The 18,993-nt window shown below is 39.8% G+C and overlaps 2 protein-coding genes across 3 annotated transcripts; both read right to left on the bottom strand.

Annotated features, from left to right (window-relative positions):
• Positions 1 to 4,161: 4,161 nt before the first annotated feature.
• hoxc5a (homeobox C5a) lies at positions 4,162 to 5,797 on the bottom strand. Its single transcript, XM_076276351.1, has 2 exons — positions 5,392 to 5,797; positions 4,162 to 4,444 (listed from the first exon to the last, which is right to left on the bottom strand). The coding sequence occupies exons 1-2, from the start codon at positions 5,795 to 5,797 to the stop codon at positions 4,230 to 4,232; spliced, it is 621 nt and encodes a 206-aa protein (XP_076132466.1). The 3' UTR covers positions 4,162 to 4,229.
• A 2,036-nt stretch (positions 5,798 to 7,833) lies between these two features.
• On the bottom strand, positions 7,834 to 9,073 carry LOC143114487 (homeobox protein Hox-C6a-like). Of its 2 annotated transcripts, none has more exons than XM_076276114.1 (2): positions 8,677 to 9,073; positions 7,834 to 8,135 (listed from the first exon to the last, which is right to left on the bottom strand). In XM_076276114.1, exons 1-2 carry the CDS (start codon positions 9,071 to 9,073, stop codon positions 7,834 to 7,836), a joined length of 699 nt encoding a protein of 232 aa, XP_076132229.1. The 2 variants fall into 2 exon arrangements, with proteins under 2 accessions (XP_076132229.1, XP_076132230.1); XM_076276115.1 differs by having other exon boundaries at positions 8,680 to 9,073.
• Positions 9,074 to 18,993: the final 9,920 nt, after the last annotated feature.

Genomic DNA, 18,993 nt, shown 5'->3' with positions numbered 1-18,993 from the left:
TGTTCTACCAGCAGACCTACTCCTGGAACATCAAGCATTCACACAGAATAACAATCAGGTTTGAATTGTGCATCAAAACCCCAGCACCCATCTTTTTTCTTGAGCAACTCTGAACGTCATTGCAAGCTATCAATTCAAATAAGACTAATGAGTTAATGTGGTCTGATCTCTAATTAGAGCATCCATCCATGTCCATCAGTTTCATTAATATGAGGATGATCACTGGAGAAACTTTGCAACATGACCTCTTCCTAGAAATCAACATGGTCAAAACAATACCAACAAAGATTAAAGCTAGATCAACACAAGAATACATCCTGATATAGAGGATTCAACTCAAATTTTTTTTTTCACTCATTTTTGCTGTTTTGACTGTTTTACAGATTTGGATGTTTCACTGCAGCAGCAGCATCAGTGATGGCATTGAGAGAGAATTCTGAATTCTGTGAATGCTGGATGAATGTTGACACTTTAACCCCCACAGCTCAAGTCATTTTGTGTTTTAAATTTTACTGCCAGAATATCATTATTATTGGTACACCTCTACATATATCAAACAAAATCAAGAGATCAATACTTCCATCCTGCACAAGTGACCCTGGTCCTGGTTGTAGTCATTAGCTCAAGGAAATGACAGGAAATGCTATGTATGGTTTCGACAACTTACACTTCAGGAATATATTTCCACTTGTGATCTGAGACAATAGGGGGTCATTCTGGAAATGATGAATAACAGCTCTGTTGAGTGAGCAACAGAAGGGATGAAAAAAGGCCTACACCTCCATGTCTGATGAACATGATGACCATGCTCTTTCCATAGTTCAACAAGATGCAGTCCTATCTGCATCTTCTAATAGAGGAATGGAACACTGATATCTGTCCAAAAATGTATGTGTGTATTACATGTAATATCTACAACACATAAACTATAAGCAAAACTGAATATTAAATGTATCACTTTGTTTCTGGTCTATGGCAAAACAACAAGGTCTACTTGTTTAGTCTGCAGCTAGGATTGCAAGAGTGGAACCCCTAGTGATGCCTTTCGACATTCACATTCCATACAGTTGAGTAAAGGCTTCCTCCTCCTTGGGATCTCTGCTTGCCTGGACAATGCATAGCTTCAGTATAGGACCTTGGTTTATATGCAGGCATACAGTACAGGACCTTGGTTTATATGCAGGCATACAGTATAGGACCTTGGTTTATATGCATAGCTTCAGAACAGGACTGTTGGTTTATTTTTGTTTGTGCAAGATGCAGTATTCTATTTCTGCCCTGACCAAAACCTTCTTTGCTGTCAGTGGAAAAGTCAATGCCAAATAAAAAAAAATAAAAAACATTTAGCATTTTCCTTATAGGCTGTTAAGATTTTAAAACTCCCATTCACATGAGCTTACACACAGCAGGTCACGTGGACACCGAATTCTGGCAAGGGAGCGTCTGTGCTGTGGTGGTGATTATCCTCATGGTTGACCTTTCCATGCCAAGGATTTGTTTTATGTTCATGCTGCCCTGTACATGACCCCATGGAAATGACAGACCCTTCTGGCGGTGCTTTTCCTCTCTTCCCGCCCCTCAAACGACCCCAGACTGCATTCAAACCCATGTGTTTTGATGCAAGCATTATGATTGTAGGTTTTTGTGAGAATTGAAGAAAATTGATAAAACAGCATTGTTTTTCTATGGACTGACAGCATCGAAAGATTGTAAAAATATATACTGAAAAAACTGAAAGCCGTTGTGTGTTGCACAGAGTGACAGGCTTCTGTAAAAGTGCACCCAAAACTAAATTATTCTAATGAAATTACAAAACTGTGAAGAACTGTTAGTCATATGAACATAAAGTTAACCTAAAAATATACAAAATATACAAAAGAGACAAGACAAGTAGCCTAGTCTACAAAGTTTTGCAATCACATTTACAAACAGAAGTCCTAGTAGCCAGCCTAAACTTTATTCGCCCTTAACCTGAAATACCTAAAGTATTTCATTGCATTTTTTTCTTAATTCGGTATTCTTTAGCCGGGTGTTAATTTAACCTATTCTACAGAAATGAGCGTATTAACTTACCGCACACGATTAGAATCCATTCATAGCGTGCTGGGTGCTATAAGATGACCACAACCCGCCACAATGTAATCCACACTAAACAGTCTCAGAGCCCTACTCTCACAGATAAGGAGAGTCGGCAGCTGCGATTCCGGACAGTTAAGATTATATATGATGTAAATATATTGAGGCATTGTCAGGTCTTCCAGGCCATAAAACCCACTTTAATGATACCACGTGCTCATAGTGAACCACTCATCGGCCCTGCTCTAGGCAACTAGCATAAATAACCTTCAAAAGTTTAAAGTATGTGAAAAGAAAGCTACAGAAAAGGGTGTTTTAAAGAAGGGAACATCCACTGTTGCTCACAAAGTGCATTCGTGCGGTGAGCCCTGACTGAGCATTTGGCCTCTATTGCAGGTAATGGAACATGTACAGTGAAACCTCAGTTCCACGGTGAGTAATTTCATATTTCATCATGAGAAATCAGACCTAAGCTTCAGATTCAGATGTTAGCAATTTTGAATTAATAAATAAATAAAAACACTTGTCAGTAGCCTATATTAAACAATCTTCGATCATTGCATAGCACTTTTAAAGATGACAAATAGGCTAGACGTCATTGTTTGAATCTGTGCTGCATAGGGTAATAGGCTACCCTGATTTTTTTTAATTTAGGTTAAAAATAAAAAAAGGAGAGACACAGTTTAAAATAACTTACAGTTTAAAATAATTTCGTATTTAGACCATTTGGCACAAACAACTATGAATTGCCGGAACATTAGCCTATAGGCCTAATTATCATCCGGTCTATCCTGTCTTATGACGTTACCAAATGTAGTCTAATGCAATCACAAACCTCAAAATGACAGAAAGATACTTTGTTAGTTTACGTCAACCAGATACCTATATCGTCTTGACCATCAAAGGGCTACTGTAACAATGCTTCCGCGTAGGTCTGTTATAACAGGAAACAGTCGTGATTTTTTGAATGGTGCGAGGAAACGCAGTAGTTTTATTGAGGTCGTAAACTTTTATTAGCATCTGTCGGAGAGCATGAGCAACTGTAAATAATGCCCGAGTTAATTGAGGCTGGCGGTGTTTCGTAGTATAACTCATATGTGCTTCCGTTTTAAAACACGTTTTACAGTGGGATATCCTTGGTCTTAAAATAGACTGGCCTAAATATCCACATCAGGACATATACTATGTCCAGGATAATAGAAGATCCAACTATTTTTGAAGTCTATAGGCCTCTCCGTCTAGTATTGGTTTAAGGATTCAAAATAGGATGGTTTGGTTAGGTTGCGGATTTGTCTTGACAAACATCCAGGGTATGTTAAAGTTGAGTAGGGACACAAAACACACCATTTAGAACAATCCAATGGGAATCCAGATACGTTTATTGAGGGTACCTTTCAACAAAACAACTCCAACATTTCCAAGAGCCATACACATGACTTTGCAGTTACAAAAGTTTATAGGAAGACATATAGGCCAGTTTGTGAAGTCATATTAGCCACCATCACGACTGATGATAAAGATGGAGGCGGATAGCCTGTTATTTGAATCTCATAACTCACCTAAAACACACTATTTGCAACAGTGTTGAAATTATTACATGTGCTTCACGCAAATCCAAACTATTTTCTGGCATATTCAAACATTCAGACATACAGGTCTCAGAGTCATTGAAAGGTTAGCCGCATTTAAACGTGCACAACAGCAAATTACACAACCACACTGTGATAACAATAACAATGATAGCAAACGAAATATATAAAAGTTCATGGGACGACATAAGACCATAATGTAAACTGTACAGGAAGTTGGAGTAACCGTGCACATGATTAATTTAACAACGGTCATGAAAAAAGATGGATGTATCTTTAAGATGGGGAGTGTCATTATGTAATCTGTTATATCTGCTATCTGGTTATATGATATACACAGAACTGAAATTATGGCAATAAGACCAGAATTAAACTCACACGGTGCAACTGGCATACGCCGCCCCCCCCCCCCCCCCCACACACACACACAGACAAACAAACAAAAACAAATAATTTACTATGTAAATATATTTTAACATTTTGAAACATAGGACTATATGTTTATGTGTAATTGGGTTTCCTTGATCTAAGCAACACGAGAAGTAGCAGGCCTAACACAAGACTTCATAGCGATTCCTTGACTTTCAGATTTGCATCCTTCTTCCACTTCATGCGTCTGTTTTGGAACCAAATTTTTATTTGCCTCTCGTTCAGGCACAGGCTATTGGCGATCTCGACACGCCTGCGCCGAGTGAGGTACCGGTTGAAATGGAATTCTTTCTCCAACTCCAGAGTCTGGTAGCGGGTGTAACTGGTTCGTGACCGTTTACCCTCGGATTCTGAAGTGGCACCAGAAAAATATGGGTTACAAAGTCAGTTGAAACGAAGAAACCATGACGGATCGTGTTGGTTGATAATTGATGGCATACTCGTTTTCCTATTGCATGGGTGGTACTTAATGGCACCTGTTGATATGGCATGGTGGTGTGTTCGTGCAATTTAGATGGTTAAGTAGCCAACATGCCCCGTTGAACCGTCTGCCTTTACAAAACTGTGCTTCTAAAAGGTAGGGGTTTTAGTTTTAGAGCATCAGTGATCCACGTAGGCCTACAGTAGGCTATGTCCATGCTAAGCACAATCACATCATTACCTTGTAAAATGTAATGGATGGGAGCATATTCATGCAGTTAATCCAAGGGAAATATGAGCATGCAGACAGAGGAGATGCTAAAGAACTGCAAATGTATTGGCAGAACTGCATGTAACTAACTTAGCAAATAACAACACCCCTTCCCAAAATCCTTAATCACAGTATGAATGCAATGTACAAAAGTCTACCACGATGCCTCAACCCTTTCTGTAGTTTAGGGTATCATCCAGGGATGTTTCAACCTCTGAGGGCGAGTTCACAGTGAGGTCAAAACAGTGTAGCCACTACATCTAGAAAAGCTTATACCAACAATGGGTAAAATTATAAGTCTCGTAAGTGAGAGTGGGTGTCTTCAAAATATTTGTTTGTGGTATTAACAATTTTGGATGTCCTACTCAATTTCGTTACCAACATAAATTTGATCACAGATCACCTCTTCACAGTAACAGGGCAGGTTTACGAGCAATAAATGGCTGTCATAAAATTTACGAGCAAGAGTTTTATTATTTCCTGCGTTTGGCCTACAACTGAAGAACGAAAACTATGAATGAAAGAGAAACAGGCAGGGAGATGTAGCGAAGGTTGAGAATGATGACCATTTTTGAGTCTCTGAAAGAATCTTAAGACACACTTTACCGTGACTCATGTGTAGCTTGGTCATCCAGGGATATATCTGTGGCTGCTTCGAATTCGAATTCTGGATCGAACAATTTTGTTGATTTCCTACATTTTCGTCTCTGATCTCGTTCCCTCGGTTTTTGCCGCTGGGCTTCGCGGTCACTTCCATAGCTCCTTCAACCCTATGCTTCAGCGAAAGGGGCTCGGGTGGCGTGCTGGTCCGGACGCAAAGGCTTGCACTCATCTCCTCCCGTTTCGGGGAGTTACAGGAAGCCTGATCAGCGATGTTTCCGCTGAGATCCAGACCTCCGTGGCAATAACTGCTCTGCTGGAGCTCGGAGAGTGAACCATAGTTGCCAAAGGTGTGCATGCTGTAAGAGTCATGCGGTTGCTTATAAAATGAGTTCGCAACATAAGAACTCATTTTATCTAAAAAAAGGATCAGGCAATATAGCTACTGCAATTCACGCTGCGACAGGAGTAGAAAAGTGGGGGTAAAGTATGCCACACACCTGCTCTTGTTGGTTTGACTGTTTATTCCTTTTGATTTGTGTCTCTTTTGAAAGTTGGAGGGATTTTGTCCTTAAAAATACGTGGATTTATAGGTGGGGAAATCATTTTCTTTTTTTCTTGATTCGACGTGCACTGCCCAAATATGGGATGCTTAAATAGAATCACGTGCAAATGTTAGCCAGTCATAAATTGGCTTGATCCCCAGGCGGTTGGAGATGGATGAAGAGAAAACGTATCCGACAACTTCATGGTGAGGGGACTATCTAGGGGCTTGGGCAAAAGGGGCGAGACAGCAAGCCAAGAGCGTCATCTGGTGTTTGCTACTGGGCAAAGCGGTTCCATCCACTGGCCACGAGTGTCACTTCCCCTACCCATTGTCATAAGGTGGTTGCCACGATGTCCTCCACCAGACACATAGTTTAAAACAGCAGTGATCTTTCTTTCAGCAGTTTAATTATGTTTTTTTTTGCGATAAATGTTACTTTATAGTAGTTACACTATTAATGGTGATTGTAGTCGTAGTGGTGCTGGTAGTAGTAGCCTAGCAGCAGCCGCCATATGGTACTATGGCCTAGTATTGGTAGGCTTATAATGTTACTGCTAATAATAAAATAGTTCTTATTAGCATAATATCATAGAGACCAGTGGTTACGGATTCGTCCATCCTAAAGTAACCATATCCCAGGATCTATTAATTCCACATCTCATTACGCCTATGTGGATTCGCAGTGGCAGTCAGTTTTAGTGAATCACATGTGAATAAATTATTCATCATTGTAACCTGCTTCAAATATGAAGTAAAGGAAATGCTATTTTGATATTCTATATTCTAATTGCTGTTACATACGTAGGATGTCCAGTCTCGGTGCCTACTCTGTAGTAGACTATATAGTGCCAGCACTTAAGGAATAGGTTTAGAAACGAAGGTTGATGAAATTACAGCATTTACTGTGTGTCATTTAGCCTTTTTATAGCTTCATGTTCTACTGGGGGGAAAATAATTCAACGCTATCATCAGTCAGAGTGAATACTGTGCAGAACCCACCTCATTGTACCAGCTTGAATAGGACAACGGCCTATGATGTCTCCACTGTGCGAAGTAAGAATATCATGTAGATGTAGTATAGTAATGTACAAAAGTAGATTGCAAAAACTGTGAAACATTTTTATTAAATAAAGCACAGTTTAAAACACTTCACATCAAAAATGAGATTATTTATATTTTTAATGTTATACTTCAAAGCGTTTGCAATTTCTCCTGTACAAGCCAAAGTGTGCTTCACACTTAAAAAATAGCAAACGAAAGGTTGAAATCCATGCTTGAGCAGTGGATTAATATATACAAATATGAACAATCGGCTGTAGGTAGTGTATAGGCTATTGTCCATTAGGACAGACATCGAAATTCATGAAAAAAATTTTTTACACAACATTATGTCAACAACATCAAAAGAAGTTAACAACAGAAATGTATATGTAATTCAGTTTTTATTTGGAATGAACGGTGAGGTGCACGGTTTGCCGATCCATCTGTAAGGCAAATGTAGCCTACTCATTGTCCTGGCCAAATGTTTATGGACTGCTCTATAGGATAACAATTATTTCCAATTTGGCAACAGGATAAAACTGGCAATATCAAGCACACAAAGTTGCATATATTCCTCTCTCCGATTCAAACGGCAGAATTGCACTAAATATAAAAACCTAGTTGTTGCAGTTTCTCAACATGCGTGCGTGCTGGTGTGTATGCGTGCGCGTGTGTGTTTTCTGTACTTATATGAGAGAGTGAGTTTCTGCGCCTGCAAGTGGGTACATACGCACAGGAGGTGGTGAAACAGGAACTGAATAACAATGCTCATCATGCATTAAAGTGTAAAATGTCATGAATAGGTAGTTATGTTGCTGTTCTACTAAATGTTCAGAATGCAGGAATTTGGAGAATGAGGATCAGTCCTCCTTTTTCTCCTCTGGCTCATTCTCATCACTCTCTTTGTTTGCCTCTTGAGATACAACAGTGGATTCACTCGCCGTGATAGTAGAGGTCAAGTTGCTCTCCTTTTTCCATTTCATACGGCGGTTCTGGAACCAAATTTTAATCTGGCGTTCAGTTAGGCAGAGCGCATTGGCAATCTCGATGCGTCTTCGTCTCGTCAAATACCGATTGAAGTGGAATTCTTTCTCCAGTTCCAGTGTCTGGTACCGGGAGTAGATCTGGCGACCTCTGCGTCTGTCTACACCATAGCCAACCCCTGCTCAATGTGAGAAACACAAATAAGAGGCTGGTAAATGTCACATAATAATAAGAATGATACAGTGGCAAAGAGACAAAGACAACTAATTGGTTTCAGCTACAGTTGTACGCTGAACAAATCCAATACATCGCATTCAAATGGCATTAACAGTTTATGTTACGCACACAAACGAGCACACCTTAACTTTAAACACCTTAAGCAACTTATATTTTAACATTCCATAGCTATGGTATTTCATAGTGGTAATTTGTCAGATCATTAAATTCCATTAAAAATAGTCAACATAATATGATCGCAAAGTTCAGTAGTAGACTGCACTGGAATGCGCATTCTATAATTTTAAAAAACTAAATATTTACATGTTTTAGTTCCCTGCTGCTAAAAGAGAGGGACAAATGGTAAACTCCTCTTTGAAAAAGGGCCTTTATAGTCAAACCATTCAGCAGTGGTTTATGGGGCCATAAAAAGTATCTCACACTGTTGCTAGGACATATCGTAAAACCAGTCCATTCTCTCCCTAAGTCCTAGTAAAACTTACCACTGTGCGAGTTCATGCGCTGCATCCATGGATATATCTGAACGTTGCCTTTCTGCTCTTGTGTCCCATTCCTGCCTGGATCCAAGTTGTAGTCCTGAGTGATGTGGCTCTGACCATTAAGTCCCATTCTTGTTTGTCTGCAGCTAGGGAGCACATCTTTTTCTTGGAGAAATATATTAGATCCATAGTCGTATGGTCCTCGACCCGTCCCAAATACGTTATCTTGAGGTGAATAGAAGGGCGAAGCGTAAATCCGGTTTTGACTCATGGGTGAGCTGTAGGACGAGAAATGTCTGACTGGGTCATAGCCGCCCGAGTTTAGAGACACGTTTGGTAGAACTTCTTGACCACCAGATAAATGGCAGGGGAGCGACGAGTTCGCGAAATACGAATTCATACCTTCCCTATCGGCCTCACGTGTGCTCTTCCTCCTCTTTCTCTTTTTCCTCCAACTACTCTCTGTCTCAATCCCTCAACTCTCACAGTTGGGATACTACTTTCAGGGCAAGTGTGTATTTTTCTGTCGCATAAGATGGCAACCTCCTGGCGTCTGCGGGTCTTTCAGGTGATACTCAGATTTCAATATTATTAATTTCTATACTCGAGTTAAGACGGTCAAACCTAGTGTTATAGCTAAGGTTGGCTCAAAGGAGGACAATATGACAGTGTCACCTGACCATTTTCCACCAATTGTGAGCGGGGAGTGCTGCGGAACATGTAGCTTGTATCCTCATAGCCCTCTGGTAAAAGCACATAAAGCTTTAAAAAAACACGCAAGCGCACGCCTGCGCGCGCACGTGAGCTCACAGCCTCTCTTCCTTTCACTCCCGCACACGCACGCACACTCAGCGCGAGCGCGCGGCCTGTATGAAAAGGATGCATCGAAAGGGGATTTATAATGGAATTAAAAGAGGAACAAGATAAGTGAAAATCTAAGTATAATTCACAGTAAAGTAATTTGAAGGACTGCTGTCTGAGGTTGAGCTTTGTCTTTAAAAACGTGATCTTCACTACACTAAAATGAATGACACATTGCTCTAGCATCTTGCAGTCAAAATTAAGGCATCCCAGTGGAATGCCACCAATTTGGAATGTACAGGCCTATTTAATACCTATGACTTATTTCACCTGTAATGGTCATAATGACCATCAATCAATACGTTCAATTAATCAATGATATGTGTAACTTAAACCGGACTTATTGATTTCATTCGGCTCATACTTGCTGGGCTCATATTTAGACTACTACGATTTTCGATACTATAATTGTACACAAGAACCGGCACAATTCCACTTACTCGTATACAGTCGATATTTGCTCTGAATGACTGACGGTGATTTTCAATGACAGAAAACTGTATATATTTTGCAGATTCACAAAACATAGCCTACTACCTGTCCTGTTTGTGGAAACATGTTGTTTCCAATGCATCCATTTTCCATTTCAATGACAAAACTAACAAGCCATTCCAAACTTAAATCACGCCCAAAGCGTAGCTGCGTGTCCACTAGACTAGACGTGTCGCCTATACCTTTTTGTAAGGTAACAAATGTAAATGCAATTGTAAATGTATACACATGTAAATCTTATGTTGTCTGGAACCAGCGCTCTAAACATCACAACACAACATAGGTTCGAAAGTTATTTAATGTAAGTTACATACTTAGACTAAGTTGCTTATGGGGTACCTCCTATGCGCACATTTAAACTGCAACAACAGGCTGTCTGTACTTCCACTGCGGTATTGCTGCGCCTGTACTGAGATATTCAAAGTTTTTGGTGAATAGTGATGGATGCTATTTCAAGATATTGTAGGCTATGACAAAAGAAATACATTTTTCTACAATTATAACGTTTAAAATATAGGGAGTTGTTGGCTCAGCATGTCAATCAAGTTCACCTCAGACCTTAATTCATTGCTATATGCAGTCTAGTCCTTTATTTGTTCACAAAAAGTCATCTTAAAGCGTCCAATCCATGTATGTCTCGGTAATAAATGTAGGCTATTTTATATTAACAGTCATTTAAAAATAGTTATAGACATATTCTCCAAAACGCATAGGCTACTTGAAATATCGCAGATGTTAAAACTTAAGGACATCAGATCAGAACTGTCAGAAACCATTGTTATTTGGGATATTACGAAGAAGACAAGACCGTCTAAATCCAAAGAACTGTGCCAAGCTCTTCTTAATGCTTGAAATAACCTGTAAGTAGGCAAAGACCCTACGTTAAGTAGTGATGATTATAATAATAATAATAATAATAATAATAATAATAATAACAACAACATTCCCAACAACAACAACAATGTCTACAAACTAATCTATGTTTTCAAAGGGAGGTTAAATTAAATATCAATATTGTTTTTAATTATTATTATTTAAATGCATTTTGTAGGCCTATGTTGCTATTTGTCAGTCAAAAAATACTCATGTATGTTTGGAAGCATTCACACATTATAGCATGTTCTCCACGAGTGCCTACATATTTGCAATTTTTGCCAAGCAACTGCAAAATAAAACAATAAATTCCAAAACGAATGCTAACGCCGGTTTCACCACAGAAAGACAAACGTTACGGTCTACATACAAACTTTACCACTCTGTGCTGTATGACTTACAGTCAAATGACAATCCAGGATTCATTTTGCATTAACAAGAATATTAAACACGTGTATCTTTCATCAGACAGATAAAACAGATCAAACTGTGACTGAAGATGATGCGTCAATAACCGATTAAGTTATACAGAGGTCGCTTCATACAGCTAACTGAACTGCTGGCTGAAAACTGGATTTGTTTCCCCATAAAGCAATAGCGCGATGATGCTCTGATAGTGTAATTATGATAGATCATGATCAGAGAAGATGACTCTTTACTCGTGTGCTGCTGACCTTAAGTTGTAGTGCATAACAAAGCAACCAGGCTTTCGACATACCTATGTGACTGGAGAAAGACTCGTAAGTGTTTTATTGCCGCCCTTAAGACAAATCACGTGGGCATGCCTGCGCATATGTAGCTGAAATAAAATGGCCAGTTTGACTCATTCCTTTCAGACTTAAAGACGTAAGGAAGTAAGCAGGGATAGTCTGCACTAGTGTACCAATATACCATTTGTATTCCTTTTATTTAACCAAACAAAAGGCGAAGCATTCTTTTACACGGTGTAGCCTACTCGATTAAAACGATCTAAACATCTTAAAACGGTATAACTACAGCTAATTGAAGTATAATATAATTATTATAAAGAAATGCACATAATAAGACTCAAACACAGACAAGAAAGAGTCTGTCCTGCCCTGCCCCTTTCGACATACAAATTCCTTTAAGATGACGCTCTCAATATTTTATAATAGCCTACTGCTAACATATAGGCTAGGCCTAGTGTGCATGCCATTCGTCGCCAACTTCGAGAAGTCTAATGGATTTACTTATACAAAGCCTAAACCCCCATACCACTAGCCATATAGGCTACTAGTTTGTACCATTTTGACAAAGATGATCTTCAACTAGAATGAGATCATCTATAGTCCTGCAGTGCATGGGTGGGGCCAGGGGACTTTTCCTATTTTACGAGGCCTTTGAACAGAGGTGCATAGTCTACAGAGAGCTGAAAACAAAGGATCTACCAATAGCAACACAATCAGAAATCGCAAGTGCAACGGGAGTTGCTTAAGAGTGACTATCATCACTGTGTCAAAATATCCTCCCCCTCCCCCCATCCCACACACACATACACACACACACACATGGAAAGATGCGCTAATTTATGGGAGTCATATTTGTGAAATATCCAAACTTATGGAGTCATAGAATTTTTATATGGTCTAAATACATCCAACTTTCAGTGTTGCTAATTGCTTTTTTGTTTCCTCATTATTACCTGAAGTAGCCTACACAATTCTGTTTTCTAGGTCTCAGAAGACGAGCATCCAGTATCAGACGACTGCCCAGCATCAAAAATGCCTTCAAGTATAGCGGTCTTCATATGCTGTTTAGTTGTGTGCATCATCGTGTCATTTTTATGATATTATGAATCATTATTACATGTATAATCATTTTAAAATACTGGCAAATAAAGGAATGATTAGCAGATATCAAAGTAAAGTGTTTTGACTGAGTTTTGATGTAGCTTACTTGTGTGTCCTACGGCTCGGACGCTAGGTCTATATACATACATAACTACCCCCAAAAAAGCTAGAAGAGAAAACTGAAAATAGGCTACTCAGGTGTTTAAATGGGCACATATGAACACACAAATATGGAACAGATCACCAACAACAAATGCAGGCTTACAAAACATGTTCCAATACGGATCGGAGGGATCACTCTGGACGTAAGATGACTTGCGCACTACACACTGCAGGCAGCAGTAGCCTATGCTTACAGTAGCCTTACAAGCCTTACACTGCTTACAAGCCAATCACACTTTGAGACAATGAAAGCTTCAGGCCCTTAGAGCCTTCCTTCATCTGAGAACTATGGGGAGGTAATTGAGCTTGTTTATCAAATGGTAATATCTAATACGAGCTTTAGACACTATGAGGGCTGTGCACATGTGATAAATATAGCACACAGAGGCGATAGATTATTAAATGATATTACTTAATATGCAATGCGACCAACAATATTGGCATATATTCGCTAAATTATAGGTTGAGTGGAAATATGTTAGCCCCACGTTAGCGCTGTTTTATTCAGTGTTATAAGACGTATTTCTATAGGCCATATAACTGAACGACGTACCGTTTATTGTGTTGGCCTATACAAAGGCCAACACAATAAACAAAGCTGAACGATTACTGTGCCAGGAAATCCAATGAGGCATAGGGCACCATGGAGGCCACTAGCGGGATGAGCTGTGGCTAGGGGATTGCTAAAGGTGTCCCAGGCCAACATTATAAAAGTATTTATTTAGAAATATATAATATACTATACGCCCATAAGGACACAACTCGAAAAAGGAAACAATACATACCTTCATGACCTAAAAAGAAAATCTTATTGACCTAACGGCTTTTTGGATACCAGATGCACAATTCGGAGACCAGTTTTTAAGTGGGCATTTCCCAAAGAACTAATTGTGCGTAGTTACTGATTTGCCTTTAGATACATGTCAATCATGACTCACAGTAAGTGCAGTCTTCAAAGAGCCTAACCTGAATGCCTGGATCCCTTTCCGAGTGGGCACAAGGTGGCAGTATTGGAAGCATGGGCGGATTATCATGACCGCGGACTCTGGGCATGGCATGGCATGGCAACGCCCCCCCCCCCCCCTCCCCTCCCACACACACGCGCGCGCATATACATAGATAGATAGAAAGATAGATACTTTATTGATCCCCAAGGGGAAATTCAAGAATATAATACAAACGCATTCACCCAAAGAACACGCGCGCGCTTCTGCGCGCAGACACATACCAACACACCATACACACACTGTAGAGTTTTGCAAAAAAAACGATTGTTACTGTAGTGGCTCACCAACTCATATCACACAAACCAGAGGGTGCTGAAGCGAAATTTGTTCTCTCTCGTGCTATCTATACTGGAGGCAAACCATCACAGCCTATGCTCTCCAAATGCCTTCTGCCAGCCAGCCTACAATTAACAAAACCTCCACGCATAAGAAGTAACAACTGCATTGCTATAGATTAAAATCTCTGATCCCAGTCCAAGAGAGAAACCTGTACTCACCCATCAGAAGTGTATCATGGCACAGGCCATTGGGCTAGGCACAGATTAACCACAATGCTGTTCTCGACTGAGTCTAACGTTAACGTTAGCCTTTTCAATTAATCTTTCATATTTTATGCTGCTACTTCAAAACGTATTCTACCTGAGCTAGTGACGTAGTCCTTATTCGGTCATCATTTGTGCGTCGCTTTTTTGTTTCGACCTTTTTTGTTGGACCGTCAATATGCACAAATGGGCCAAGGCCACCCCCATCAGAGTCCAGGGCCCTATAGGCACGTGCCCACCTTCCCCTAGGTAATCGTCTATGATTAGAAGGACCAGCAAATATACGTGTGTGTGTGTTGAGAGATACAGGGAGAAAGACAGATGCTCTGCTGATTCAGCAGATAATTCTCATAGGCACTACAGAAGACAAAGGGGGCCTTACCACTCGTGCAGTAAGTCAGTGATAGCCATGTCATCACCTCATATTTTATTTGAATGTCCCCGTTTCATAATTTTGCATTGGCGCTGATGGCAAACCTGGTCATTTACAGAGACAGATGTGGATTCTTAGAAAACCCAACAATGATTGTTGAAATAACCCTCTAATGTGTGGTCCTGTCTGCAGCATTCAAATGAGCTGCATTGAACATGATGAACTGTTCAGACATTATTTCAGGATGCACTGGGTAATCATCAACTTAAGCAATGGTGTTTTTGTTTGATACATTTCTAGCATTAATTTCCCTTGCATGCCAGTATGTTGGGGTAGGCATGAGGATAGAATCGCTCCAAGCAAGCCAGCGCGCGCATCAGATTAGGCACGAGATTGTGTCTCGGCCAGGGGCGTTTGTGTGTTTTGTAAAGAGTGGCGCACTACCACCAAACAAGTCGCTAATTTTCTACGACAGAGATACTGGGCATAAACAATTTAAAATAGTATTCCACGTTCGGTTTAAAATTCAGTGACAAAATAAAGCAATATACTATAACGATGGCCACGTGACGCTGACCAACGGGTAAACATTCATCATATTCATTGCTCTCCCTTCCAATTGGTCATTTGCAAGATAACTTTTCCCAATAACAACTAGAAATTAGTACACGAATGCCATCGCCAGACAAAATGCCAAACAATCAGGTAAGAAACGGAGTCCTAATGATCTAACCCTGACCGCTACCCACACATCGTTGTGCAAACTGACCAGAACTCTCATTTCAATCACACCATTCCCTAGTCGCACTCCCTTTAAGAACACGGAACACACACACACACACACACACACACGTGTAAAGGCACATTCATCACATAATAAACACAACCTCAAACCACTTAGATTGCGACTTTGCAAAGGTAAAGGGTGGTTATATAAAAGGACCATCTCATAGGTTTCACACAAACACACGCACACTGACGCTACTGATCCAACAAAGCTAGCGGCTTCTAGATTTAGGCTAAGAACTGTGACGACATGGAAACGCACTGATCTTGTAAGCTTCAAATGAACAAGCAAAGGGCACATTTCATACACTGACTTATAGAAACTTCCAAGCCAATAAAGAGTCGTGAATTGCTTACTTACCCACGTTTTCGCAGTTGTTTGTGTGACGGCAGGCTGCCAATGCAGTGGCAAGCTCATCGAGAAAGAGAACACAGAGGCCATTTCGTTGGCTATTTTTCCAAAGTGTCTAACGCAAAACAGGAATTTGACAACAAAAATGGAGACAGTGATCCTAACTGCCTGCTTATCTCCTTAGCACTCTGAACTCAACTTCCAGGATAGGGTGAGATGGTGTATGGGAGGCGGTGACTGTAGCGAGGCCATTACTGGCAACGAGTCAAATGATAGAGGATGCCTACTCAACACCGTTAAAGAAAACATACTCACTTCTGGATCAAAAAGCGGTAAGAGACACAAGATGTGTTATAGGCGCATTCGGTGAAACTCTGGCCGGTAAAACGACGCATTTGTGAGGAAGACAACGGCATAAAGTTCATGTTCATGGAGCAATGACACGTGATCTTCAACAACCAATGGGAGAAGCGATCCAGTCGTAAACTTTTATTACTCAGCTGTAAATTCCCCTCCAAACAACTAGGAATGTCTTGCGTTTTTTCCCTATCCCCCCTCACCTCGATCCAATTATTGCCATGTTATGCAGGGTGGTATTTTTTCATACAAAACTAATAACTTAATGAAAGCACGTGGACAATATTCGAGTGAGTCTACCATAAAGGTACATGGATTTGGCAAACATGGTGATTTAGCCTAGGCCCATCAGAAGCTGAAGTCACTAGTAGTAGCAGCCATAATATGATGGCAATGGCAAAAGCAGCAGACGAATTAATGTTAGTGATGCTGATGGAGCTGGTCATTGTAGAATATGTATTTGGTAGCCTACCAAAATTGTACCATCAACTGTCAAGCATAACTTCCTTCTGTCAAGCTGCAAGACAGAACTCTACCATAAACAAAAGTAAAAGATAGGTGTCAGTCATATAGACATGACTTTTTAAAGACAGATTATTACTCAAACCAAGGATGAGGGGATAGCCTGACTAACCCTATGCTCAAGAATAGCTTTGATGTTTTTATTTAGCCTAGGCATATCGCAAACGCGGCTATCGGTGAAGAGAACAGACGAAGCCTTGCCTATCTATCTATCTATTTATCTATCTTATGCTATGATATGCTATATACATGCGAAAAATGCAACAATCATGTAGCACGATGGCGCACCTTATTCCCCTCACATCTTAAATACATTTCGATTGCACTGTTTCAGAATATGACTTTTCAGTAAAATGTCCCTTAATCAAAAATCACTGTACTACTTTCAATGCGCCATAATCTCTCTATACACAATCTATTGGGTTAGAGATATAGGCTAGAGCAGGTGTTCAGGTCCATTAACATTCAAGATTGTAGGCCGCGGCGTTCTGCCTGGATTGTCTGATTCGTTCATTTAAAACAATGTTCTATCAATAGGCCTAGCCTATGTAATTTTCCAACATTCAGATGGCGCTTTCCTGCTAGAAAACTCGTTTTATTTACTTCCAAGTTGGTCGGTGTAGGCCTAACACGTCATGATGTAGGTCAAGTTGCCCAATAGTCTCAATGTTTAGCTGTAATTGTTGGAGAAATTGACTTGCACTAATAACAATATTTTTAAGTTACATGTATATAGCCCTGTAACTTCCTTGTGGTTTAGCTACAACGGCGTTGAAAGAACAGCACAAAACAACTTCATGAGAATCCCCTTTGCATACCCTTTTCGTTTAAGCATATGAATCTATTTAAATTTCGATTGAGTAGTAAAATTCAGGACTCCAACTTATTTTATTGTCTCCTCTCTATAGACTTAGGTGTTTGATAAAATTTCGTTGTGGACAAAGTCAAACTACTTCTGACGATGCAGGTAAAACGGTTAAAAGTGAACTAAATAGGATTGCAGAGATTGATTAAATTGATTAAATGTAGCACTGCACCTGATATCTAACACAAGTAGAATTTTCCCTGCGTTCACCATTGTGTCTATACTAAACGCAGACTGCCCGGAAACGACACTGTCGAGTTTATACCACCAATAAACTTTACTGCAGGTATCTAAAAGGCCTAATTTGGTGCCACATACAATAGTCCGGCGAATGGACAATGCTCAGACAATTGCACCCACCGGAAACCTCCAGTAATTTCAACAGTTGTTTAAAGAATAGTGTCAAAGAAGAGCACAAAAACGCAGACGGCAGATAAATGTGCTGAATTGGCAGTGATTAAAATGGCAAACTGGCAATTCTTCATGACGAAACGTAAATAATTATTGTCAAGCTATTTTATAATTTTCCTCATTTGGTTCGGCTTGCACTGGTATGCAGTCATGTAAGTTATAATGCATTCATAGGGCTATGAAATTCGAATAGGTTCAGACAATGATTTCATTTTACAAACATTCAAAATCCATTTACGCTGAAATTGTTTCTCGCTTAATTATAAGTAGGCTAGTCCTGCGTATTTTGTTCAAATCAGCCTACGTGAAGGCACATCCGGTCGCCTGATTATATACTTTTTCCAGTGTTTTTTAAATTATTATTTATTTAATATGGGTAGTCGGCTTTCTACTCCAGCGTGGCGAGCTTCTTACAGAATCTGAGCTTTCTTTAGTTTGTGCTTCACAGATTTCAACTTGCTTGTCTCATTATTCATTATATTTATGCCATTCTTCAATACTCCACATATAAAGCGTAGTCTGCTTGGCTTAATATAATGTAGCCTAGTCTATGATAATAAAATAGTTCATAATATGGAATCTCTGAGACTAAAAAATTAACCGTAGGCCTATAGGATACGTGTCAAAAAACAGTGAAGAGGAGAATAAGCGAAGAAGCTTTGGCTCACATGTTCCTGTAGATGCATACAAAGCTGAATTATTTTGGGAAAGCATATCCATAAGACGAAATGTTTTTTTTTTGTGATACATCCGAAGTCTACTGCTATCAGGGTCTAGGCTAGACTAGTCTCGATATTGAAGAGGAATTGTTCCCCCATTGCACTGCTCATATTTGCTTATCAATTATATCCCCAAAATGTTGAAGTCAAAGAGATAACTTGTTAAGCTAGAGAAACACTTGTTGCT

This window comes from Alosa pseudoharengus, unplaced genomic scaffold (genome assembly GCF_046254945.1).
Source record: "Alosa pseudoharengus isolate Yale_2024_CS ecotype anadromous, Long Island Sound unplaced genomic scaffold, YU_APseudo_1.1 YU_APseudo_1.1_scf_9, whole genome shotgun sequence".
NCBI lineage: Eukaryota > Metazoa > Chordata > Actinopteri > Clupeiformes > Clupeidae > Alosa > Alosa pseudoharengus.
This window is presented reverse-complemented; position numbering and strand designations above follow the sequence as displayed.

What these genes read in the sequence shown, in the direction of transcription:
- hoxc5a (XM_076276351.1), bottom strand. Translation starts at nt 5,797, where the DNA reads ATGAGTTCTTATGTTGCGAACTCATTTTATAAGCAACCGCATGACTCT. An exon ending in CAAGCTACACATGAGTCACG is followed by an intron (nt 4,445 to 5,391) that starts GTAAAGTGTGTC and finishes GTGCCACTTCAG; the next exon opens with AATCCGAGGGTAAACGGTCA.
- LOC143114487 (XM_076276114.1), bottom strand. Translation starts at nt 9,073, where the DNA reads ATGAATTCGTATTTCGCGAACTCGTCGCTCCCCTGCCATTTATCTGGT. An exon ending in GCGCATGAACTCGCACAGTG is followed by an intron (nt 8,136 to 8,676) that starts GTAAGTTTTACT and finishes CACATTGAGCAG; the next exon opens with GGGTTGGCTATGGTGTAGAC.